Source organism: Lactuca saligna, chromosome 9, assembly GCF_052625555.1.
Source record: "Lactuca saligna cultivar CGN05327 chromosome 9, ASM5262555v1, whole genome shotgun sequence".
Taxonomy (NCBI): Eukaryota; Viridiplantae; Streptophyta; class Magnoliopsida; order Asterales; family Asteraceae; genus Lactuca; species Lactuca saligna.
The window spans coordinates 34906092-34932718 of record NC_136425.1 but is presented as its reverse complement, the minus strand read 5'-3'; the positions used below and the strand labels follow the sequence as shown (position 1 = coordinate 34932718).

Below are 26627 nucleotides of genomic sequence, written 5' to 3'. Positions count from 1 at the left end.
TCACTAGTTCTACCCTCTTGTTCCTCAAATCCTTCGACTTCCTGTCGAGTATTGCGATTGGACGCTCAATGTAATTCAAGTTGTCATCAACCTGAATATCCTCCAACGGTACTACTGCTGAATCGTCCACTAGGCACTTCCGCAGCTGAGAAACATGGAAAGTGTTGTGGATCTGACTGAGCTCGGCTGGCAGATCCAGCCTATACGCCACCTTGCCCACCCGGGCTACAACCCTGAACGGTCTGATGAATCTTGGGCCCAACTTGCCCCGTTTCCTGAATCGAATGACGCCTTTCCAAGGCGACACTTTCAGGAGAACCATATCCCCGACTTGGAACTCCAAGTCGGATCGACGCTTGTTGGCGTAACTTTTCTGCCGACTCTGAGTAGTCTGAAGTCTGCTCCGAACTGCTGGATCCTCTCGGTCGTCTCGAGCACCACCTCGATGCTTCCCATGACTCTCTGGCCAACTTCACCCCACCATATCGGGGTTCTACACCTCCGCCCGTACAACATCTCGAATGGTGGTCGGTCGATACTCGCGTGGTAGCTGTTATTGTATGAGAACTCAGCCAAGGGAAGATAGGTATCCCAGCTACCACCGAAATCTAACACACACGCCCGCAACATGTCCTCCAAATTATGGATGGTCCGCTCACTCTGACCATCCATCTGCGGGTGAAAGGCGGTGCTAAAATGCAATCGATTGCCCAACTCGTCATGAAACTTCTTCCAAAATCTGGAAGTGAAACGCACATCCCTGTTCGAGATCACCGATACTGGCACCCCGTTCCGCGCCACGATCTCCCTGATATAGATATCGGTCAATTTCTCAGCCGATATTCTCTCCTGAATCGGAATAAAGTGAGCACTCTTGGTCAGTTGGTCCACAATGACCCAAATCGAATCCACTCCACGCGCGGTCTTGGGAAGCTTTGTAATAAAATCCATGGTGATATCTTCCCATTTCCACAGTGGAATGTCCAACGGCTGCATCTTACCATGCGGTCTCTGATGTTCGGCCTTGACCTTCCTGTAGGTCAAGCACCGCTCAACGTACCATGCCACATCCCGCTTCATGCAGGGCCACCAATAGTCCAGACGGAGATCCCTATACATCTTCGTCGCCCCAGGATGAATGGAGAATCGGGACTTGTGCGCCTCATCCATCAAAATCTGGCGCACGCCCTCGTGATACGGCACCCACACCCTATGGTGTAGTGTCAATAGTCCCCGACTATCATAATCAAAGGAGGACACCTGACCCACCACGCGCTCGCTCTTTCGATGCTCCTCCTTGATAGCCTCCAGTTGAGCCTCCCGAATTTGCTCCAATAGGGGAGTCACTACAGTCATCCTCATGCATACGTCCCTGATCGGCGCCGCCTTGCGGCTAAGCGCATCAGCCACCACGTTGACCTTCCCCGGGTGGTAAAGGATCTCGCAATCATAATCCTTCACCACATCCAACCACCGACGCTGCCTCATATTCAGATTTGGCTGGTCCATGAGATACCTCAGACTCTTGTGGTTCGTGTAGATGGTACAACGAACCCCGTAGAGGTAATGTCGCCAAATCTTGAGGGCGAAGACCACAGCCCCCAACTCCAAATCGTGCATCGGGTAGTTCGCCTCGTGAGGCTTGAGCTGCCTCGAAGCGTAGGCAATGACATGCCCCCTCTGCATCAGAACTGCGCCCAACCCTGAAATGGACGCATCACAGTAAACCACAAAATCATCTACGCCCTCTGGCAGGGCAAGGATCGGCGCCTCACACAACCTCTGTCTCAGCATCTTAAATGCAGCTTGCTGCTCGGGTCTCCACCGAAAGACCACAGCTTTCTTCGTCAGCCGCGTCATGGGTACGACTATCTTGGAGAAATCCTAGATAAATCTCCGATAGTAGCCCGCTAATCCCAGGAAACTCCAAATCTCGGATGGAGACTTTGGAACCTCCCATCTCATCACGGCCTCGACCTTGGCCGGATCGACCAGAATCTCATTCTGGTTGACGAGGTGCCCAAGAAATTGCACCTCACGCAGCCAGAACTCACACTTGGAGAACTTGGCATACAAGCTCTCTCTCCTCAGGGTCTCCAACACCTCCTTCAGATGCTCCTCATGCTCCTCCTAAGTCTTGGAATAAACCAAGATGTCATCGATAAAGACTATCACAGACCGATCCAGCATCGGTCTGCAAACGCGGTTCATGAGATCCATAAACGCGGCTGGAGCATTGGTGAGCCCAAACGGCATCACCACAAACTCATAGTGGCCATAACGTGTCCGAAACGCGGTCTTCTGCGTATCCTCCTCCCTGACTCTCATCTGATGATAACCCGAACACAAGTCAATCTTGGAGAACCAAGATGCTCCCTAAAGCTGGTCAAAGAGGTCATCAATCCTCGGGAGTGGGTAATGGTTCTTCACCGTCACCTTGTTCAGCTCCCGGTAATCTATACACATCCGATGCGACCCATCCTTCTTCTTCACAAATAGGATCGGGGCTCCCCAAGGCGAACTGCTCGGACGAATGAATCCCTTGTCTAGCAGCTCCTATAGCTGCGTAGACAACTCCTGCATCTCGGGAGGAGCCAATCGATACGGTGCTTTGGCTATTGGAGCTGCACCGTGGATAAGGTCAATCCTGAACTCCACCTGTAGCTCCGGAGGTATCCCAGGTAGCTCCTCCGGGAAAACATCTGCAAAATCTCGAACCACCAGAACCTCGCTCACTGTCGCTTTACCCGCCTCCCGGGTATCCATCACATACGCGACATATCCTGCGCATCCCTGCTGAAGATAGCGCCTAGCCCTCGCTGCTAGGGGTGTTGAACGGGTAATTTTTTCGGGTTTCGGGTAATTCGGGTCGGGTAATTCGGGTTTTTCATGTTAGAAAAATTACCCATTACCCTACCCAAACTAAATTCGGGTAATTCGGGTTTGGGTAATTCGGGTATCGGGTCGGGTTTGGGTAATTCGGGTATTACCCGAAATATATGGATTTTTTTTTGAATTTCACCTAAAAATAAATTTAATGAAATAAATACGTCGTGCTCTATTAGTCTTGTTTATATAAACAAACGAGACATAAACGAAGTTACTCAAGCTTTGAACATTGAGATTTTCTACTCAATAATACATGAGATATCAATTATTTTTTTTAACGACTTAATCTAATCTAATAAGATGTTAAAAAAACAAATACCTAAAGATCTTAATTTAAAAGTTTAAAATGTTTAAGATAAATGTAGTCATAAGTTTTGTCATGTTCTAAAGTTTCGTCAAAATAATGAGTTTGTTAGTTGTAATAAAAACTATAATATAGAAAACAATTAAGTTTTAAAGAACGTGATGATATATAAAAATTACTTTTAATATTGTTAATGTCGTATTGTCATAATAAATATATTTATGTTTTATAATAATGATATTAGTTTAAGCGTGATCAAATACCTACTATATAGTATAAGCTCTACAAAAAAAATGAATTTTTAAAATAATTTGGGTAATTCGGGTAATTCGGGTATACCCAAAACCCAAAAAATGTACCCTTTACCCGACCCGAAAAAAAATCGGGTAACCCAATTACCCGGAAAAATTTACCCGATACCCGATTTACCCGATACCCGAAAAAATCGGGCGGGTAATTCGGGTATCGGGTATTTTCGACAGGGCTACTCGCTGCTGAACACACTGCGGGTCCACACTGCGGCCTTTCGCCCTGAATCACTAACTCTACCCCGCTCGGGGTCCTGACTCGCACTAGCTGTTGCGTGCAGTCTATCACCGCTCCATTAGGGCTCAACCAATCCTTGCCAATAATCACCTTGTTCCCACGCAATGGAATGGGAACCAAGTCCACCAGGTAACGCTCCTCAAACAGTCGCAGAACGCAATCTCGGAACACCATCGATGCTCGCACCGATCGATCATCAGCAATCTCTACCTCTAACGGGCAATCTAACTCGCTTGAAGTCTCATGAAACCTCTTGCTAAGCGCAAGAGAAACGAACGATCGGGATGCACCCGAGTCAAACAATACCTGAACTGGGATGCCGTTCACGTGGAACGATCCTAATGCATATATATACACACGGGGCACATATCAATATCATAACATCATAAAACAAAAGATAGAAGGGAAGAATCATACCCGTCACCACATCGGGCGCGGCGCGTGCCTCCTCGGTAGTCAGCTGGAATGCTCGGTTCCTCACCATCGGAGCCTCTGCCTTGCCCTGTCGGCCATCCGTGATCCGCAAGGTCGCTGGAGCTGGCGCCTTCACCGGTGCTGAAATTGTCAACAGGGGGCAATTGGCCTTCTTGTGGCCCCTCTGGTTGTAGTGGAAACACAGCAACTCCGATGTCTGAATAACTGTTGCGGGAGCAGTGCAATCCCTGCTGATGTGCCCGAACTTGCCGCACTTGTAGCAGCCCGAGGATCCCATCCTGCACGCCCCCTCGTGTGCCTTGCCGCATTTTCGGCAGCGTCCCCGTCCCTGTTGGCCTTTCGGCCCTATATCTGATCCCATGGGCTTCTTTCCCGAAGCCCCTCCTGTCTGTCCCTCCTCTAATTTCCGTTTCCGGATGTTCTCCAAATCTATCTCCCTCTCCCTCTCCCTGGCAATCATAGAGTCCAAGGTAGGGCAAGCCGAAAAGCTAACATGCTCCCGGATGTCAGCTCGAAGCATATCGTGATAACGAGTCCTCCTCTAATCCTCGTCACCAGTATACTGGGGCACCAACAAAGCCCTCTCCCGTAACTTGGCGGTGATCTCTGCCACAGTCTCCGTCATCTGTCTTATATCCAGAAACTCCCTGGCCAGCTGCTGAAGCTCGACAGCCGGTGCAAACTCAGCCCTGAACCTGGTCACAAAGTCTGACCAGGTCATAGTCTCGATAGCTGAGGCTCCCAACGAGTCACCCACTGACTCCCACCAATCCCGGGCTCGGTCCCGTAAACACCCCGCTGCATATCTCACCTTCGCCGCCTCGGGGCAGAAGCTAGTCAACTGTGCAGACTCGATGTCTGCAATCCATCGCCTGGCAGCAATGGGGTCCTTTACCCCATGGAAATCCGGCGCACCACTGCCCCTGAAGTCCTTGAAGGACAGTGTGCGCGACCCCGACTGGCTAGAAGCCAAATCACTCCTGAATGCCCGCAGGCGATCCTCCATCAACTCCATGATCCCTTCCTTGATCGACCTGAAGATAATGGGAGTCGACTCAAGGATACCCCTGGTGATCTCTGACGCGATGAACTCACGTAGCCCCTCATCTACCGGCTCGGAACCCGATCCCGAACCCGATCCCTCTCTGCCATCCACCGGCCTCGATCGAAGTACCACGATTCTACAATACATCACAACAACCATTAGATATACTGATGCTTCCTGAGGGATCACAGCTATTTACAAGTCCCCTGGTCTGGTCTTGGCCTTCCTCGGTTCGGGTACGGATCCTCTGCTTTCAGTAGTACGGGCCCATACTACCTTCCACATCTATCCGTACCTTCTTCAAGGACTGCCTCGACCCCACCAGGTCATTTACGCTAAGGCTGGTTACTACTATGCTCATCCCTGGCTCGCCCTAGGGAAATCTCCGGCTCTACTCGATCCAGTCCTCAGCTGCTGCAGGCCTCCTCGTAATGCCAATTAGCCATCACCCGAATACCATCACATGCGACGAGACTCAGATAATCCTTCGAGTACCCGACTCGTCCCTACAACGGTTAGACTCAAACAAGAGCTGCGCAGTAGGATCAAATCCGGCACTCTAAGATTATTCAACTCTGACCACATATGATGTGACGTATTCGCCTAACGACTAATTCCCATTATTCGAAGTCCCACGTAGCACGAAGCAAGAAACATTCAGACGAGGGAAACAACGTCAAGCAATTCTGCTCTCATGGAGAGAAACTGGACTAGCACACCGTGCTAACTCATACTACCAGGCACACCCTAACAGGCTACCCTACTGCTGTCTACTCTATTCTAGCATGCAATTCTCATATAGGTGGAACACATAAGGCAGGCACATAAGGCATCATTCCTAGATCCTTAGTCCTATTCTAGCATGCTGTTCTACAAAAGCTGATAAACATAATCATAAACTTGTATGGTTACTTTGGGGAATACTTACTTGAGCTCGATCGGTCGCGCACATCACACACACTTTTGTTCTTTCTTAAACTCTTTTCTCCATTTTAGAAAACATTTTATTTTAAAAATCGTTTAATCCCTCGATTTGAGTTCAGACACCCCCGAAGGTGAGTCCGAATCCCTCAAACCAGGGCTCTGATACCAACTTGTAACGACCCAATTTTCACGTCCAAAAATTTTGTTTTAAAACCTTTCTTTAGAAAACATTAATAATTAAAATATTGTTTGATCAAACCACGACACAACGCAAACCATGTTTAAAAGCCAAACCATACAACCCATCAAAATATCAGAGTACAAATCCTAGTGAATCTCGTAAATGCGAAAACCAGAGTGTGTGCATGATGTGCCGCTACCGCACCAGCTCCTTCCCCTTCGAAGAAGAGGTACCTTAACCAAAACTGTAAAACGTAAGCACAAATCTTAGTGAGTTCCCCCACTGTACCACATACCACATAATCACATAACATACGTAAATTTGCCAGGCATATCTGGGTGCCCGACCTACCCCTTCGGTCCTTTCGACCGGATGCTGCCTAGCATATCTGGGTGCTGGCCTCCCCTTCGGTCCTTTCGACCAGATACTGCCTAGCATATCTGGGTGCTGGCCTCCCCTTCGATCCTTTCGACCGGATACTACCTAGCATATCTGGGTGCTGGCCTCCCCTTCGGTCCTTTCGACCGGATACTGCCTAGCATATCTGGGTGCTGGCCTCCCCTTCGGTCCTTTCGACCGGATACTGGGGACTATTTCACCCCCTACTACTACCACATAACACATATATCACATAGTCTAGCAACCCTAGATGAATATCACAAAGACAATCACCTAATCACACATCTCATACTGGTGGGCCGGCATTGTGGCCTTAGACCCACCGCTACTGGAAGGCGACTCACCTCAAAGTAGCTGCTGAACTGATCGGGAACTGACTGACTGCTGTTGCTACTCCGGAACTCCTCCGACTGCAATTCCCACAACATACTTAATCACACACTGCTAACTGTCCTTTGGGTAAAAAGACCATTTTACCCCTGGCCTAGCCCTAAGTCAAAATCAGAGTCAACTTTCAGTTAACCCGACTCGCCGAGTTGGCTCTCCAACTCGTCGAGTCCCTATCCAGACGATTGTCCTGAGTCCTTGATTCTACTCGTCGAGTTAGGCTATGACTCGACGAGTTCTTCTTTTAAACTGACATTGAAGTTATTCGTCCTACTCGTCGAGTTGTATGAACAACTCGTCGAGTTCATCTTCATCCGATGAACACTCATGCTTAGACTCGCCGAGTTGTATGGACAACTCGCCGAGTCTGTTCTTGATCTATGAAGATTGCCTTGGACTCGCCAAGCCAATCCATGACTCGCCGAGTCCTACCATGGGTGAATTCAGCTCCCAACTCTCCGAGTTACCCCCTGTGACTCACTGCTCAAACTCGATACAACATAAAGGAACCAATTCGGCGACCCGCGAGCCGACTCGCCGAGTCACATGAACGACTCGCCGAGTCGTCGCCATGCATCCATTAAATACACCGATTTGTTCGATTTCAGTCCATGTCATTCATAGATCTGGGCTTCTAAGACACAAATCACACGTAAAGTTTCCAACTTTACGTGTAGATATTCGCTAATACGGATTTTAGGGTTCAAAATGCCTCAAAAGGGTAGATCTAGGATGAACAAGCCACATGGGTCCATAAAGCTAACAGATCTGAGCTCCTGGAGCTCAATCTTGCCTAGATCTAAAGGCCAATCCACTTATTACGAAACATTATGCACAAACAAGCTTGGGGAGTTGCTCAAGAGTGTGTTAAATGAAATCTTAAGCATAGAAACAGGGGAAAACGAGATATACCTCAATGAAACAGCTGAAAAACACAATGATGCTTGGATGGCTCTCCTTCTTCTTGATCTTCTTCCCCTTATTGCCTCAAAACCTTCAAGAATACACACAAGAGCCTCAAACTCACAAGAAACGAGCTTAGGACGAGGGTTGGGAGCTCTAGGGGTGAATGGGGGCTGGCAAGGGGCGGATATGAGGTTTAAATAGGGTGCAAACCCCTGGAACTTAGGGTTTCATCCAACAGCGGTGACTCGCCGAGTCGCCAACTTAAACGTGTCCTGGGTCTCGTCCCTACTCGGCGAGTCGGACCTATGACTCACCGAGTCCAAGGCTAAAATGGGAAATACTCAAATAAGATTTACATACCAGGAACCAGGTGCTACACAAATGATGGAAGCTCACACGAAATCAAGGGTTTACTGGTTCTATAGGATGATATGGGGGCTGAGGGAGGGACATAACACCCTTTTAAATAGGATACAACTCCTGGGATTAGGGTTTTCCTCGTTCAGACCAGACTCGCCGAGTCACCTTGGCCGACTCACCGAGTCGGTCACTTACTCCTCGACCCGGATCCCGCTCAGACTCGCCGAGTCGCCCCTTAAAATTAGGGTTTTCTTTCCTTTCTTGGGCTTCCAAACATTGGGTGTTACAACTCTCCCCCACTTAAACTAAACTTCGTCCTCGAAGTTTGCTATGCTCCACTACCGACGATCTGCCTTCGATACCCCACCAATTATTCTAACACCAGCTGCCTACCATCGATGGCCTTCCGTTCAGTCATTCAGACTAACATCAACCCTTGCGGATAATAATCTCGGGTCAACCCTGACCCAGAACATCCGGGAAGTAAACCCTACCTAACCGACAATCCTTCTGATACTCTCTAAATACTGCACTGACCCCATAGGGTTCACCCCTTCTTTCCTTGCGCGATTTCCTTGCCTTCCCAAGGCAATGCTCCATAACCATCTATCCCCTTTGTCACTGTGAAGACCTTGTCCTCACCCAATCTATTACTCCCGCTACTCCCAGTACGGGTCATTGTCACCAGTATCCACTGGGCATTCCTTCTACTATCATTTGGTGTCGAGCACCCCCGCGATCAACTAACTGAATTCCACCATACGCTGCATACTCGCACTGCTACTAACTGGAAAATCTGTTATTCCTTATCGGGCTTCCAGATGAACTGAGACCACCCTGGTCCCTACCATCCTATCAATATCTGGATTACCGGCTCCCACCGATTGCTGACCCAACACAATTACTAGTCGCTCCCAGCGACTTTCAAAGAGACTTCGACCACCTAAAAATTGCTCAATCTATCCTGCCATACAAGCACTACAATTCCCAGGGATCCCCGATCCCCTATCCAGACACTAAGATCCCTACCAGGTCCCACCTGCTGCTAAAACTCACGGGCCTCGCCCACGGGTCTCACCCAACCATACTACTGAGCAACCCTGCTCTCAGGTCTAACCTATACTACTATTCTCATATGGACCTCAAGATCTTCATTCCGACTCACACGAGTCCTACAGACGAACCTTTAACCTGAATCTGAACCACATACTCACCATCACCATTTACATGCACGGACTGATGGGGAGTTTCTCAAACTCCCAACCCTGAACTACCCAATCCATCAAATGCTGAACTACCTCTTTTCCTTCTCAGAAATCACATACTCGCTCTGGATTACGTGCTCTTATCCTGGTACATTCGGAGGATTCTCCCCCACTCCGATCCTGCTTACACCTCGTTGCTCAATGAATAGAAATCTCAATCCTTGCTACCATTCCATAATCAATCTGCTGAGGAATCCCACGCTTACCATAGCTAGGGATCTAACCAGTCCATTTCTAAAACTTATACGGTTCCGAACTAGCGGGACATACCGAGTCCCTCCAAGGCATGCTACAGTTACTGCACCCTAAGTAACCTTCTTCGATAGAGCCCATCCCTTAACTACTAACCAAATATCCAAGGTATGCAGATGGCATATAACTCGATCACAATCAAACCACTCAAAATGAAATGCTCATACCGATAATGATGCAGAAACCATAACAATATAACATCATGCACAAACAAAAGAACTGAAAACAGAAATCGCATACCTGCAACGTCCGGTGCTGCTCGCGTCTCCAAGGTAGCCATCTGAAAAGCCCTGCCTCCTACCGCAAGCGCCTTTGCACGGCCTTGACGGCCGTCTGTGATCCTCAAGGTTGCAGGGGAAGGTGCCATCACCCGTCCTACTGAAAACAAACTGGGGCACTGGGCCTTCTTGTGGCCCCGCTGATTGCAGTGAAAACATATCAAGTCTAATCCCTGAGTGATGGTAACAGTACAATCCCTGCTAAATGACCAGTCTGACCGCACCTGAAGTAGCCAGACTCACCACCACTACCACTCCTGCACGCGCCCCCGTGCGCCCTACCACACTTTCTGCATCGACTGCGGTCCTGATAATCCCTCGATCTCGAATCCGATCCCTTGGGCCTTTTGCCCGAACTCGCGGCTACCTAAACCTCATCTGGTTTCCTTTTCCGGATCTACTCCAAATCATTTTCTCTCTCCCTGGCCGGAGAAATCATATCTTCCAGCGTCTTACAATCGGACCTGCTCACGAACTCCCTGATGTCGGCCCTAAGCATCTCGTGATATCAGGCCTTCTTCATTTCCTCATCCGTGACATATTGCAGTACGAGAAGAGCCCTCTCCCTGAACTTGGCCGTGATCTCCGCCACAGTCTCAGTAGTCTGCGTCAAATCCTGAAACTCCCAGGCCAGCTGCTGCACCTCAATAATCGGCGAAAACTCCGCCCTGAACCTAGCTGAGAAATCACTCCAATTCATCGCGTCCAACGCGGCATCATCACCCAAATCATGACCAATCTCTTCCCACCAATCCCTCGCTCTGTCCTTCAGAAGACAGGAAGCGAGTCTGACCTTGTCCTCCTCAGGACACCGGCTCGTACGGAACGCGTTGGCAACATCAGCCAACCATCTGCTGCTAGCGATGGGGTCCCTAGCCCCATGATAATCTGGTGCCCCGCAAGCCCTAAACTCCCGAAATGTCAAGGTATGCGCTCCCATTAATGCCATCATCTCAGTACAGAAGGCTCCCAGCCTCTCATCCAAAATCTCCAATATACCCTCCTTGACCGTGCCAAAGATCACAGGAGTCTGAGCTAGAATAATGCGCGTAACCTCAGCTGATATCAACTCTCTCATCCGCTCCTCAAGCTGCTCGACCCTTGAACCCGAGCCTGATCCCTCTCCGGCGCCTGATCCGCCCGCTGATCTCTCTCGCAATGTCACCATACTGAAACATATAACATAACCATCATCAGAATACTCCTCACTGCTGCGAGACCAAACATACTCACTACCAGGTTCCCGGTCTTGTCTCGGCCTTTCCCGAATCGAGTACGGATCCTCTGATTTTAGTAGTACGGGCCCATACTACCTTCCACATCTATCCGTACTTTCCTCAAGAACTGTTTCGACTCCACCAGGTCCCTTTTCTACTACTACTGCTCCCAGCAGTACCTCATCCTAGGCTTACCCTAGGGAAACCTCTGACTCAACTCAACCCAGCCCTCAGCTGCTGAAGGTCTCCGTATGATGCCAATTAGCCATCATCTGGATACCATCACATGTGACGAGGCTCAGATAATCCTTCAAGTAGAGGACTCGTTCCTACAACGGTTGGACTCAAACAAGAGCTGTGCAATAGAACCAAATCCAACACTCTGAGATTATTCAACCCTGATCATATGTGACGTACCGTATCCACCTAATGGCTAACTCCCATCACTCAGAATCCCACAATGCACAAAGCAAGTAGCATTCAGACAAAGGGAAAATCTAACCATAACATACTCAAGCAATCATATCCACATAGCAAGAATCTGAACTAGCATGCAACACAACTCATAAACTCAGGCATAACCTAAACAGGCTATCCCACTACTATCTATTCAGCACTATCATGCAGATCAAAAGCACATATAATAGGCACATAAGGCATCATCCCTAGATCCTCAGTCCTAATCTAGCATGTTGTTCTATTAACTGATAATCAAAACATAGACTTGTATGGGTATTTTGGGGTACTTACTTGAGCTCGGTTGATTGCATTCACCACACCTCTTTTCTCTTTTCAAAGTTCTTTTCTTTCTGAATTCTTTTTGCTTTTCTAAAACCGTCTTCTTTCTCAAAACTCTCTTTTTACAAAACTATCTTTTCGTTTTGAAAACTTCCATACCAATCCCTCAGTTTGAGTTCAGACACACCCGAGGGCATGTCCGAATTCCTCAAACCAAGGCTCTGATACCAACTTGTAACGACCCAAAATTTAAGACCAAAAATTTCTTTTAATAAAACATTACTTTAAGCAAAGTCATCATTCCAAAACATAATTTGAGTATAAGTTTTCAAAACACATGTTCATTATCAGAGTAAACATTCCCAGGTTGTCTAATCTATGGTGTGTGCCATGCGATCACCCCGAGCTCTTCCCTCCGCTACCGGAAGTACCTGAAACCAAAACTAAAAACCGTAAGCACGAAGCTTAGTGAGTTCCCCACCCTACCACATACCATGCATAACCACATACTGCATATACTGGGCCACTATCTTGGGCCTCGCCCCTTACCTCGGGCCGCGCCCGCTACAACGGCCCCACCGCTCCAGGCCCCGCCTGGCTTCGAGCCCCGCTCGGATACATATCTATTTTACTTAGGCCTCGCCTGTCAAAGGGCCCCGCCCGCCAACAAATAATATCACATAAACATGTCACAACACATAAGCTAAACTCGTACGACTGATCTTGTCCTAAGGCCTCGCCTACCCTGGGCCTCGCCCTTGTCCTGCTACTGATGAGTCATGGAACCCCGTCCACGCTCCTACTGGTAGTGAGATACGGGGCCAGCCCACTCTCACTCCTTTTCTAGTTTGGGCCTCGCCCCTATTCTACTACTAATGAGATATGGAACCCCATCCACACTCTGCTATTGGTGAAATACGGGACCTCGCCCACACTCACCTCCCTACCAGGCACATACATGTATCACACAGACAACAAGTATAAACTATCATATAAACAAATCATGGGGCACCCGCCCGCTATTACTGGACCTCGTCCTGAATATCATACTAGCATATTGTGCCTAGGGATAACCCCCAGGTCTTCTACTCGTAACTACATGGGCCGGCATTGTGGCCTTAGACCCATTCACACAAAAGGGAAACTCACCTGCATTGGCTGAACTTGTTGATCATCTCACTAGCTGCTGCCCGACAACTCACTGAACTCCTGCTCCTCTTGCTCCCCGAACTACCAATATCAAAGCAACACTAAGCCTAACTGACCCCCGAAAGACAACCAAATCAACTCTGGTCAAAGTCAAAGTCCTGGTCAAAGTCAACCATCCAGGTCAACCCTACTTGCTGAGTCACCCTACTGACTCACCGAGTTTAAATGTTCAGATTCCTTCCATTCGCATCTCGACTCGCCGAGTCAGTCCATGACTCGTCGAGTCTACCGATTTCTGAGTCCTAACCTGTCCAACTCACCGAGTCTCCACCCGACTCATTGATTCGAGTCTTAACTTGAAGTGTTTGGGGTTTCGCAACCTGACTTGCCGAGTCCAAGAACAGACTCGCCGAGTACAAGGCAATCTTCATCTGACTCGACGAGCTGTTCATCCTACTCGTCGAGTTGCTCGTCACCTTCATGCTACTCGCCGAGTCCACTCAAAGGACTCGCCGAGTCCATTCAAATCCCTTTACATGCAGATGGCTTTTGAGTCATGCAGGGGTTCCAACTCATAGATCCATACTCCCAAAGCTCAATCCTCACGTAAAGTTGCAGACTTTACGTATAACTAAAGAGATCTAGGCTCAAAACACTCTAGGGCTAGGTTTTGGGACATAAGGGCTTCACCAACTCCTCATCTTTTGATGCTTTATGACTTATTAGACCATCCCAATACTAGATCTGAAGTGTCAACAACATATCTAGGCCCCAAACTCGAATTGGGTCTCAAACAACCATAAAACCCCCAAATCTTATAACAAAAGTAGATCTAGATGTAAAGGAGGGAAGATAGCAGCTTGTTACCTCCAACATGAACACAACTGAAGTAGATCTCGGATCTACACCTCCTCCTTTGAAGCAACCTTCTTGATCTTCAAGTTCGTTTCCAAAGTTCCCTTCCTCCAAGCTATTTCTCTCAAATGATGGAAGCTCACACGAAATCAAGGGTTTACTGGTTCTCTAGGATGATATGGGGGCTGAGGGAGGGACATAACACCCTTTTAAATAGGATACAACTCCCGGGATTAGGGTTTTCCTCGTTCAGACCAGACTCGCCGAGTCACCTTGGCCGACTCGCCAAGTCGGTCACTTACTCCTCGACCCGGATCCCGCTCGGACTCGCCGAGTTCCTCCTTGGACTTGCCGAGTCGCCCCTTAAAATTAGGGTTTTCTTTCCTTTCTTGGTCTTCCAAACTTTGGGTGTTACATACGTTCACTTTGAGAACTTTTGAGATAAGAGAATACTATGAATTTGAGGTTTTCAAATCATTTAGAAGAAGGAGAGATGATTTATTTGTTGATGATTGCATCACAAATTAGTTCATGTAATTGCATGTAGAAAAGAAGAATGTTATAATACATGTGAATTCATTCTAGTTGTTAAGAAGGTAAAAGTCTTCACTCAATCAATTCTTGAAGAACTCCATGTGTAACAACTTTGCCACCGGTCCCAAACTTTATTGCGGTTAAAACACCAGATTTTGTGAGGGTCCAACGTATATGTGAGGGTCCCATGTATATCAGATGCCATTATAGATGAAGCATCCAACTCATGTTTTGGAATGAGAAATAAATATATACAATGACATGGTTAATAAGTATGAAGGATTGAAAATGTGGGAATATTCATCTAAGTTTGAAATATGAAGAAAATAATTTAAAAAGTGATATGACATTTTAAGTATCATGTTCAAATTTTGATGGCAAATTGGATTCCAGTTCCCAGATAAGATTTTGGTGGATAATATGAATATATAAAGTTAAAGTAATTCATTAATGGAACATGATAAGATTGCAAGAAATATAAGTAGGTATCAAAGCTAGGAAGCCCCCTTGGTATAAATAGGAAAGTGATTATCTTATTGGTCGTTAATGAAAATAAAGAATTCAAGTATGAATGGGCAATAAAGGAGTGATGAGATAAACTTATGGATTGTGTCATTGGAAATTAGAATGCCTCATAAACTGTTAAGAATTGAACTAGTTTAAGAGAATTGGATAAATAGGAAAAAATGAAGATACTAAGTTGTGAAGTAATATTGATTATATAAATTCTAATAATGTTAATAATGATAATCCTTTCATACTATGGATAGGTAAGAAGCAAAAGTTTAAACATATGGAAAAGATAAATCTAAAAAAAGTCCTAAAATTTTACCCTAATTTACGAAAGAAGTCTCAAACTAAAAATTGTTTACAAAAAAGCATTCACTACTAGTAAAAATGGGGACTTGACTCATTTTTCTTGGTTTACCGGTTTCATTACTTATATGGTTTCATTAAAGTCTTGTTATTTTACTATAATTTACAAATAAGTCTCAAACTAAAATTTAGTGATGATTTGATATTTTTCTCCATGTAACATACATTTGATCAGTTTTATTGTTGAACTAGACGCCTAGTTATTAAATCAGCTGATGATATGGATATTTTGTGTTATATAATGCTAAATTTACCATAAAACTTGATATCCTGAAGCGTTGTATATTTTTTTTGGATTATAAAATGCATCCAACGAAGACTGCAATAATTACATAAAGTAGCAACAACTTCGTCATTTTACAGTTATAAGAAATTTCAGATTGTCTATCTAAACATATGTAACTCAATATATCTATCTCATCAGACATCAACTCATTTCCTATTATTTTTTTTCCTGGAAACACACATTTTATTGGTTTCATTGTTGACCTAGATACATAGTAATAAATGAATCGATGAGATGGATATCAAATTTTACAGTAAATATAGTATTATATAACCCATCGTATCCATCTTATCAGTTAATTTAATGACTAGGTGTTCAAGTCAATAATGAAACCAATAAAATGTATGTTACATGGACAAATTGGTCAAATAATCACTAAATTTTAGTTTGGGACTTATTCGTAAATTATGGTAAAATAATGGGACTTTAATGAAACAGGTAAGTAATGAAACCGGTAAACTAGAAAAATGGGTTAAATCGTCATTTTTACCAGTAATTAATCACTAAATTTTAATGAAACAGGTAACTAAATTTTAGTTTGAGACTTATTCGTAAATTATGGTAAAATAATGGGACTTTAATAAACAGGTAACTAATAAAACCGGTAAACTGGAAAAATGGGTTAAATCGTCATTTTTACCGGTAATTAATGCTTTTTCGTAAACAAATTTTAGTTTGAGATTTTTTTTCATAAATTAAGGTAAAAGTTTATGATTTTTCGAAGATTTCCCTATGAAAAATAAGGTTATAACTTATAAGGAAAAAGTAGTCCACAACATACTTACTTAAAAAGTATGTCACTTGAGCTTCACATCATTTTTACTAATAATCACTTTACTTAGTAAATCCTGAAATACTCACCCCTCCACATCATTAAATATTTTTGTTTTTTGTTTTTTAAATACTTAATTTTAATATACAAGATTTTAAAAGAAAATTAAAATTCCATTAAACCAAAGTAAAAGTACATTGCTAAAAGTAAAAATAAAAATTACATTTAAAAAACTTTAAAAGCATAAAATTTAAGATAACGTTATGCTTAAATTAAAAATCACATTAAAACCTACAAACTATAAATCCTTCTACTTGTCTTTCATCTTGCGTTGGAGCATGTTCGAAAAGTTCGAGTTGATTGAGTGGAAGATTCGAATGAAGCTGCGTGTTTATCATTTTCAAGTTGTTGATCGACTAACCCGAATACGATTTGTTGGCCCAACACACACCTCAACATATAAAAAAGTGTTTCTTCAAGTGTCCGAGTAGCTTTCAATTGTAAGGTATTCAAAATATTCAGAACCACAAAAATGAAGCTGATATAAATCCCAAATTTAGTGGTTTGTAGGAATTGTTGGCTTAAGTGGGAGAAACGAAACAACAATGAAGGTTAATGATTTAATGGACATGATTTGCGGGTGAAGACGATTTAGATCTGGTCAAAATGTATTTATCCTTTAGCAAGACATTTGGTAGAAAAATATATTATATGCTTTTTACATTATTACACTTTATTAGCAAACTAACCGATACTACCATTAATGTACATCATGATGAACATTTTGTATAAAATACTCTAAAATAAAATTAATCTAGACTCAATTCTCATTTGATTCAATTTTAAAATATTATCAATTTTTTTTAAATAACAGACTAACCGATTGTTGTCTAAAATTCATCACTAACGACACCTATTGAAGATTTCATCAATATTTATTATTGATATCAAGTTACAACTATAGACGGAGTCTTCTATAGTAATGACATTTGTTAAAAATAATAAATCATTGGTATATATCTAAAAAATTAAGTCAATAAATATGATATGAAACACATAAATGAAAAGTATAAATGAATGAGGCATAAATATAAGCATTGTATAATATAATAAAAAGATATTTTACGGCTGCTAAAAAGTTTATATCTATATTTTTGTAACAAAAGTGATCAAGTTTTCGGTTAGAGAATCGGAAGCATCTAGATGCCACGGCCTTCTTCTATTCGCACCCTAGCTATAAATATTCGAGTGAATCATTTGCAGTTTCCGTATCCAATCGCCAAGTGCAGATCAACGATTGCTTTTAAAGGATTATCGTTACAGTTAGGAACCGCGAAAATCAATCAAAATGAGGTATGAATTCTGTCCGCTTTCTGTTTTCCTTTTTAAATTACTATAAACTGCTACATGATGCACTCGATTTGATGAATAAATTCCGTTAGGATTGATTTCTTCTCTCCGCATTAAGTGAAATGAAACTGTAGAATTACTCTGAATTTGATGATTCGATTCATCAAGCGATCGCACATTAGTGTGAATTGAGCAGGTTGTTATGGATTGACGATTTTTCGGTGATATTTTTTTTCAAATTTCGTTTGGTTTAGTAATCTACGTAGATCCGTCGATAAATTGCTGTGTGATTGTTACGGTGTTTCACGATAGTATTCGTAACTATCGGATTGGAGGAATTCGACCAGCATGATCATGATCATACATGCATGCTTGTTTATGGCAACGGATTTTTTTTTAATTCTGTTATTAAAGATATAGTAGCAGATTATAATTATGGTGTGATTTTAAGGATCTACTGTTAACTTCGTATGTGTTATTCTGTTCCAATCGCTAAGCCACTCAAGTTTGCTTCCAATTACGATTTTCGTAGCTCTATTGATAATTTTGGAGAAGTAATAAATATGTCTCCAGTTTTAGGGATTTATATACCATTACAACTTGTGTTCTTTTGTTCTGATCGGATCTGCAGTATTCATAGTTCATAGTTGTAATTCATGCAAGCTCGTTTACAAAAAAAATTGAAATGTTTTGGTGATTTGTAAGTTATTAGCCTTTATAATCTGGTTCTGTTTCTATGTGTTTATTAGCCGACATCCTACCTTGAAGTGGGCCCAGAGGGCTGATGTGCTCTTCATGACCATTGATCTGCCTGATGCCAAAAATGTGAAGCTTAAGTTGGAGCCTGAGGGTAAATTCTACTTCTCTGCAACTGCTGGAGCTGAAAACTTACCTTATGAAATAGACATCAACCTTCATGACAAGGTGGACGTGGATGTAAGTGAATAAGTGTTTTACTTTTACAAATTACATGTTTTATTTGTTTAAACCAAAAGCAAAATGATAATTAATCGAATAAAATTACAGAAAAGCAAGGCAAGCATTGGACCTAGAACTATTGTTTACCTTATAAAGAAGGAAGAAAGCAAATGGTGGAACAGGCTTTTGAAGGAAGAGGGAAAAACTCCAATGTTTGTGAAATGTGATTGGGACAAATGGCTAGATGAAGATGAACAGGAGGAAAAGGGTTAGTCATAATTTTCTATTTTGTGTTATTTTTCATTTCTATGACTAAATTCCAAATATTCTAATGTGGTCTTGATTATATATACAGTTGGAGGTGATATGGACTTTGGTGACATTGATTTCTCCGTAAGTACACAACTTCTATTATAGATTTATACCAACAACTGAATTCATCGCAATTTCTTTCAAGAGTCTTAACATTTTGATGATTACATCATTTGTGATGCAGAAACTTAACATGGGAGGTGGTGGAGAGTTTGATGAAGATGACAGTGATACAGAAGAAGAAATCAACAAGGAAGAAGAAGAAGAAGAAGAAGCAATTGAGAAGAAGATGGAAACTGCAGCTGCACTACCTGTTAGCAATGGAGTTGAGGCAACAGCTTGAGCTATTATCATATGATTTGGTTAGCATTTTAATCCAACTGTTTTGGTTTAAATTTGATGCATTACTTCTAGTAGCCATATTCACTCTATCTCACTCTATCTAGCAAATTATCTTGAAACATAAATGAAGATTGTACAATCTTTTACTAGTTGCAATGATGAAAAAAAAAAAAATCCAAACACAATGTGCAATGAAGAACAACCAGAAAGTACCAATTTAAACATCTCAAACAGAATCTTCATTAACTTTTTATGGTTTTATATTCTCTGGTAGTGCCATGGATGGTAGGTCAGGAGAAGGGCGCAAAGTGCATACCATTTCCTTTGTTTTCCCAAAATAAACCTGAAATTGGCATCATGATTAGTATCATGAACCATGGTTGGGTTTAATTGATGGGCAAAATTGGAATTTTACCTGGTCAAGTTGATTCCTGAGCTTTCCTTCTAACTCCTCTATCATCTTACCCATATTGCATAGATGACCATCTTCAATAGGAAGGTCTGCTTTCATCTGTTCAACAAAGATTAAAAGAAATAAGAACATGATAACACTCATTTTACTAATATAGGCAATTTTCTTTAACTTTTAAACCTATAATAACATTTACTTGCATGATATATTATTACCTGTCTCCTTATTGATCCTGACAAATTAAATGTTCCAGATGCGTCACTATTTGTAGTGAGTGAGAGCATTATGGTACTTGTTAAACAGTAGTTAGCATTTCCTTCCTGTTCTGGGCCCACCTGGATAACATGTATAGCTTCCCAACCACCTTCATTCAGATACCCTCTTTTACCATGTGCATCTTTTGATCCATCTGAGTAGGTCGTAACAAATTTTGCATAATAGTGAGATGAAAGATGAAAGATGGAGTAATTAATTTGAACAAAATTTGGAACCTTTTTTAATTAAAAAGCATGCGACAAAGCCTTGTTTGTCATCTTCTTCCCACAAATAGACTGATGAAATACCACCTTCGTAATACCTGACACAAATATGTAAAGTTGGGTAAAAGGAATAAACAAGGATTTAAGGGATTAGATTTTTAAAAAGGTGAGGTGAGTACTGAGTAGAGTAAAGGACCTCACTGGTCACGATATATTGTAAAAATGTCATTTGCTTCGATTTCAAGTTTCCTCAATTCAGAAGATGGAAGCATCCCGTCTTCCAATGAAGGATGGTATTTGTTTGACCAAGGTGACCTGCATATTTAATAAGATAGTGAGATTCAAAACTCAAAAGGGGGTAGCAAACAAAAATAGAAATAGGATACCTGTAAGAATCAGCATCTCTGTTGTACTCGCATAAGATGAACTCTTTCTCATTTTCCCCATCACGTAGGACCTGTTTTGCATAGTAACAAGACCGACTGAAATTGATTGACTACATACATCCATCATCCATGGAAGTAAAGATGAACATTCTTATATTGGTTTAATTCTTGTGTTAAAAATGAGATTGGGTGCACATCGGCAAGTGTTCTATTTAGTCTTGTAATTGCACTGTTTATTATCTTCTCTATAAACAAGTCAACGCCAACAACTCCGCCACCACCAACTCTAATCTAACCCACCCAAAATGCTAGATTCGTAATTACGCGTTTAACGGGCTAAAAATACACTGAATCTGGACAGATTTCTAACACTACTCACATATCACAATAGAGCTTGATAACTTTACGAAAGAAAGCACACAGAATGGCAGATTTGCATATGCAAATCCACCGGAGATCGGGAAAGATCATCAATGGAATAAACACAGAAAGTTAGGGTTTAAAGGAATTTGTGAACAAACCAAACCTTAAGAGGCTGATCAACTTGAGAGAGTAGATCGGAGGAGTGGCCGGGCAAGAGGCTGAGGAGGGCGGTGAGAGCCGTCTCTGTGTGTTTTGGAGGCATCCTTCTCATCAATCCCATTGCTGCTTCCATTAGAACCGAGGACAACTCAACCCAAGAAAATTAATCGTTTTGATCTAAAGCTCAAACTTTCCCTCTCAGGACAGGGTAGGATCAGGACAAAGAATAAAAATAGGTTGGTGTGTATAATCTGCCTATCATTTGAATTTTTAATTGGGTACTTATTTGTAAATTATCAAATGGTCCCTGGCTATTCCTCCTTCACTTTTTACTCCTTTAATATATACATATTTTTTCTTTTTTGAAAAAGAAATATTTTTATTACAAATTTGGTTATAGAAATAATTGTTATACATTATTAAAAATTATAGAAATAATTTTACTTTTTAAATAGATTTTTCAAATGTTTTCATCGTGAATTTGTAATGGTCGAAAAAAACATGCAATGATAGAATTGTAGTCTGTATATTAGCTATACTTGATATATAATATAGTTTCTATGCGAAGAAAATTTGTTTTAACAATTCTTTCTTCCATCATATAGTAGTGTCATTTTGGTATTCTATGAAAAGTGTAGTGTCCAATTTATAAGAAAATTTATGAAACTGTTGAATGCTAGTGTTTGTTACTTCTTCTATATGTATCATGTGTCATAGAGAATTTAGTGTATGGTGTTTGGTGATGATTGGAAACCAAACCCACCACATGATGATGTTGATTGCTTGCTTGCTTTCAAAGATATCCAACCTTCAATCTAATTTTTATTTTGTTCATACTATTTTCAACTAATACAGTTGCATAAAATATAATTGACGTTAGATAGGGTTCTTTTTTTAACTATTATTATATAGATGCAAAATACACTTTAAAACTCTTCTCTCGTATGTTCATGTTTCCCCATTAAATCAAAATAGTTGAACAGAGTATAAAATTGTGTATTCCCGTCGACTTGAAGTCTATATATAATAGTTCTAATTTTGTGTATTTAGTAAATTATAAACTCTATTCGGATCATTTTACTAGTTAACTTTTTTCTTCTGACAATTTATTAAAGCTCTATGACACTAATCATGTGCTATCAATTAGTTTGTTGTAAAGTAGCATAAATTCGAAACTGCAATTACAACACCTGAAATTGTCGACCAAATATGTGCAATGATTCCACTTTAGTCTTGCTAAACAAAAAAGGATCCAAAAACACGTCTTCGCCAATTTTGTCGTACCGTTTAATTTTCACGTTTAGTTTCAATTTACTTGTATAAAATAAATAACATAAATTGTTCGTATGTTTTATAAAAAATTGTAAGTTTGGTTTATGATTTTAAAATATTTGAAAATTTTCCACTTTTGTTGTATAATGATTAATGATAGTTTATGTGAGATATCGCATTTATTAGAGTTGCATGTACAGAAATCAATATAGAGAGTTACATTTACAGAAGTGCTCTTATGATGTACAAAAGTATATAAACGACATATAAGTGTATAAATCTAACACCTTCGTAGTTGGAACATGTGAATCTCGAATGTTCAAACTATCTCAAAAATCTAAGAATAGTTGTATAGGTAGATAAGGGTAGCACCTCGCCAAATTTTATTAATTAGAAAAAAAAAATACAATTGCAAGTTGAGGACTCCATACATATGGAAAAGAAAAAAGCTTCGAGACAAACCACATAAGCCAAACAATCTAGAACTATTAATACAATGCACAACAAAATAAAAACGTTTGGCGAAGTCATTTGCAATATTTTAAGTATAGAAACCAAATAGTTTGGATCTACATCATACAAGTTATTATGAGAAAACTATTTTGTGAAATGAGTACAATTTTTTGTAAGTTTAATATCATCCAATGACTTTATCTTTTTTGAATCATAATAATCCAAAAAATTTTCAAAAACCATTAATTGCTCAAAGATACTATTTAATGAAACAATTATCACATCAACAACAACCACAAAATATTCAGTTCTACATGATTCTTCAGATAACTATAATTCTTGTGTATTATTCTTTTCATCAAATTGTCCATTTCTAGTAACTTGACTGTCTTCTTGAAAATGTAGGTTCGGACGACCATATCATTTTTTATGGCCCCATTATCTAAACTAAGGGCAAATCTTGCATTTCTATATTTCTCAAAAAACGACATTATACTTTTTAATTGATTTTTTTAAAATGACAAACGATTTAAGTGGAAGCCTACTCGCAATATTTCAACGAGCACCCCACATTCGAGCTCCTTTACAAGGCAAACTCGACCCCCATAGGGATTTCCAGGAAAAATTCCCCACACGTGGTACCACAAGAGATAGTTTAAAGGAATCAAACTCCCAACCTCACGCCCCACATGGGTATAAATCCTGATGCATCAACCTAGCTAGGTTGGATATCACTTGCTTTTAATTGATTGGTGATGTCATCAATACACAGATTTTGTTTGAAACTTTTTACTTGATATATTAATAACAAATAAAATATCATACTAAATGACTATACCAAGTAGAAATTCATAACTTTTATGGCACTAAGTGACATTTATGCTTTACTTTTTGATTTAGCAAATATACTTCTCTTTAGACCAAAAAAAAAAAAAAAAAAAAAAAAATTGTATTTTGATAAATAATTCATGACAATACTTATTCTTATTCAAACTTGTCTCCAACATTTTTTTCCTATTATATATATTTTTTGTAAGTTCTTATCAATAGTTTCATTCATACCCAATCTTACTCTTAGGCCATTCCAAGATCGCACACATAAAATATGTTGAGCATTATTTTCATATTCATCAACTCTTTCAGAAACGTGTTTCCAATTATTAAATCTGTTATTTGCCAAAGAAATTTGATTTATTATTATTAATAGGTTTAAAAAATTTACAACAAAAACAATAAACTTTATTTACTTGCTTAGAATAAATTAACCATTTACGATCTTGCTTGTTTCACCATTACTTAGATTTCTAGTATAAGCACCATAAAAATGTCTAGATAAACTATCATTAAGAAACATAAGATTTAAATCTATAATTGGTCCTTGTTCAACTAAAAATTCCCATAATTTATTTTCAAAATTATCCTAATTACTTGTATCATAATTATTTAATCGGATTCTTGTCAACAACATAGATGTAGACCGCAACTTCTTCCTCAATTTAGACCAGCAAAAACCTGATTTTTTTAAAAGACATTTGATCCCTACCCCTTTTGTACTCGACCCTTGGTTGTTATGATGCAATCTCCTCTCTCATTTGATCCATATAATCAAGAGAGACAATGTAGGAAGAAGAAGCTATCGGTTAGGGTTTTATTTTTATTTTTTTAAAGAGACTTATAATCTTGTTTCTCCGACACTCTGACCACCCCAAATATGAATTGACATTCCCTAACTCTTAGCTTGTCTCTCCTCCTTTCCTACCAATGTAGAGGCCAGAGCTACCTCTGGCAGCCCCAAAACCGTTGGAAAATGCAAAGCTGTAGGATTCCCCTATTCTAAAATGTTTCTGTCGATTTTGTTGAGCTATGGACCTTATTAGATACTGTTAAAGTTGCCTTGCGGTACCTTTAACATCTGAGATCTAGTTTTGACAACTAGAATAAAGAATATCACCTCAAAATACATTAAAATCTCTATGTGAACTCATATTTTAGGATTTTTGTTAATGTATGATTTTGGTTCTTTTTATGAGCTTATGGATCTGTTCTAGACCTTATTGAAGGTTGCTAGGACTAGTTTTTGTCATCCTTAACTTCTTTAGTCTTTTGTTGAAGTCTTGAACCAAGAAACAACATATTTTACTTGAGTTTTGTCCCATACAAGCCAAAAAGCTACACTTTTTGAATGATTTTGGTCCATGAAATCTAATTTTGAACTAGGTTTTGTTGTTAAAACATAAATCATATCATGTATTACAAGTTTGGTTGGGTGTATGTGTTTAAAACAAGAAGTGAGCCCACGATTTAGGGTTATGTGTGTGTAAACCTAAGAATATGTTTTGAATCATACATACCCTAATATTTGCACAAATAATGAATAAAATATGGAGAAAATGTGAATAAAAGGTGTGTGTACAACATGATAATACAAGAAGGATTCTGAAAGTAAAAGTATAAATAAAATACAATATACATAATATCATGAAATAATCTAAGTAGAGGTATTGGTATGGGATGTAGGTGTTCGGAGTGGGAAAAGTTCCTCTAGCTCACATCAGTAGTGTTGTTAAAATTCTGCTTGTTGTATTCGGGTGAGTATTCTTACTATACTGTAGGACACTAGGTGTCATTGTATGTTCGTTCTCTTTTAGTCTTGCATGAAAGTTTATATTTTATTAGGCGAGGCTCGTTTATGTATATTGTTAGGCAAGACCCACTTACATGTTTGTTGGGCGAGTCTTATTTACATGTTTGTTGGTCAAGGCACGTTATGGTATATGATATATTGGGAAACTCCCTAAGCTTTGTGCTTACAATTTTAAGTTTAAATGTTTCAGGTACTTCTGATAGCAAAGGGAAGTGCGAGACTTGATTGTATTACATCCATTTGAGATTCCAAATTTTATTACTCTGATAGCTGGTTTTGAGATTTGAACTTATATGTTAACTATCTTTTATTAGTTTTGAAACTTGAGATAGTTCTTATTATGTTTTAAAAAGATAAATTTGCCTTTGAAACTTATTTTTAGTCTTCTACTTTAAATTATAGAATTCCACATGAAGCCATACATACCTTTAAATTCTCTAAATTCACCACGTTGGTGAGCATATCTTCATGGATTCGCACCAAGGATTTTCATTATTTTGAGCATACCTTCACAAATCACTTCTTTGATAAAATGGTTTCTCATTTGGATATGCGTCGTTCTTGAAAGGAATGCCATAGTCTTTGCGAGATTAATGTCTAGGTACCAAACTTCGTGACCATGTGTTCCTCGGTGAAAAGCTGCTACGAATGACTGGTAACATATTATATTGACGACTACGATTAGTAACTCGACATCTAAGATTTAATTGGTTAGAACCATGTTTAAGGGTTGTTTGATACTTGTTGATTGAGTGAATGTTTGACTCACCGAGACATATCCAACTTTTTACCATATCCAATAAGAGGCATATTAGAGGCTATAAGGCCATATTAGATGCTTTTAATTATGATATCAAATGATCTAAAGCTTACTAGTCAAGAGATTACTTCGAAGCTTACGAGTTAGACACTGGTTTGAAACTTACTCGTTATATGTTG

At 40.7% G+C, this 26627-nt stretch overlaps 2 protein-coding genes across 4 annotated transcripts; one reads left to right on the top strand and one right to left on the bottom strand.

The window, feature by feature from the left end:
• The first annotated feature begins 17765 nt into the window (after window positions 1-17765).
• LOC145017627 (co-chaperone protein p23-1-like) lies at window positions 17766-25969 on the top strand. 3 transcript variants are annotated; one of them, XM_078975619.1, is made up of 6 exons: window positions 17766-17951; window positions 18698-18884; window positions 18975-19134; window positions 19222-19259; window positions 19363-19540; window positions 25879-25969. In XM_078975619.1, exons 1-5 carry the CDS (start codon window positions 17947-17949, stop codon window positions 19519-19521), a joined length of 549 nt encoding a protein of 182 aa, XP_078831745.1. In that variant the 5' UTR covers window positions 17766-17946; the 3' UTR covers window positions 19522-19540; window positions 25879-25969. The 3 variants fall into 3 exon arrangements, with proteins under 3 accessions (XP_078831745.1, XP_078831744.1, XP_078831746.1); XM_078975618.1 differs by lacking the exon at window positions 25879-25969 and having other exon boundaries at window positions 19363-19674; XM_078975620.1 differs by lacking the exons at window positions 17766-17951; window positions 25879-25969 and adding an exon at window positions 18037-18144 and having other exon boundaries at window positions 19363-19676.
• On the bottom strand, window positions 19622-21574 carry LOC145017626 (F-actin-capping protein subunit beta-like). Its single transcript, XM_078975617.1, has 7 exons — window positions 21324-21574; window positions 20798-20868; window positions 20613-20726; window positions 20424-20509; window positions 20148-20341; window positions 19936-20031; window positions 19622-19863 (listed from the first exon to the last, which is right to left on the bottom strand). Exons 1-7 carry the CDS (start codon window positions 21450-21452, stop codon window positions 19771-19773), a joined length of 783 nt encoding a protein of 260 aa, XP_078831743.1. The 5' UTR covers window positions 21453-21574; the 3' UTR covers window positions 19622-19770.
• Window positions 25970-26627: the final 658 nt, after the last annotated feature.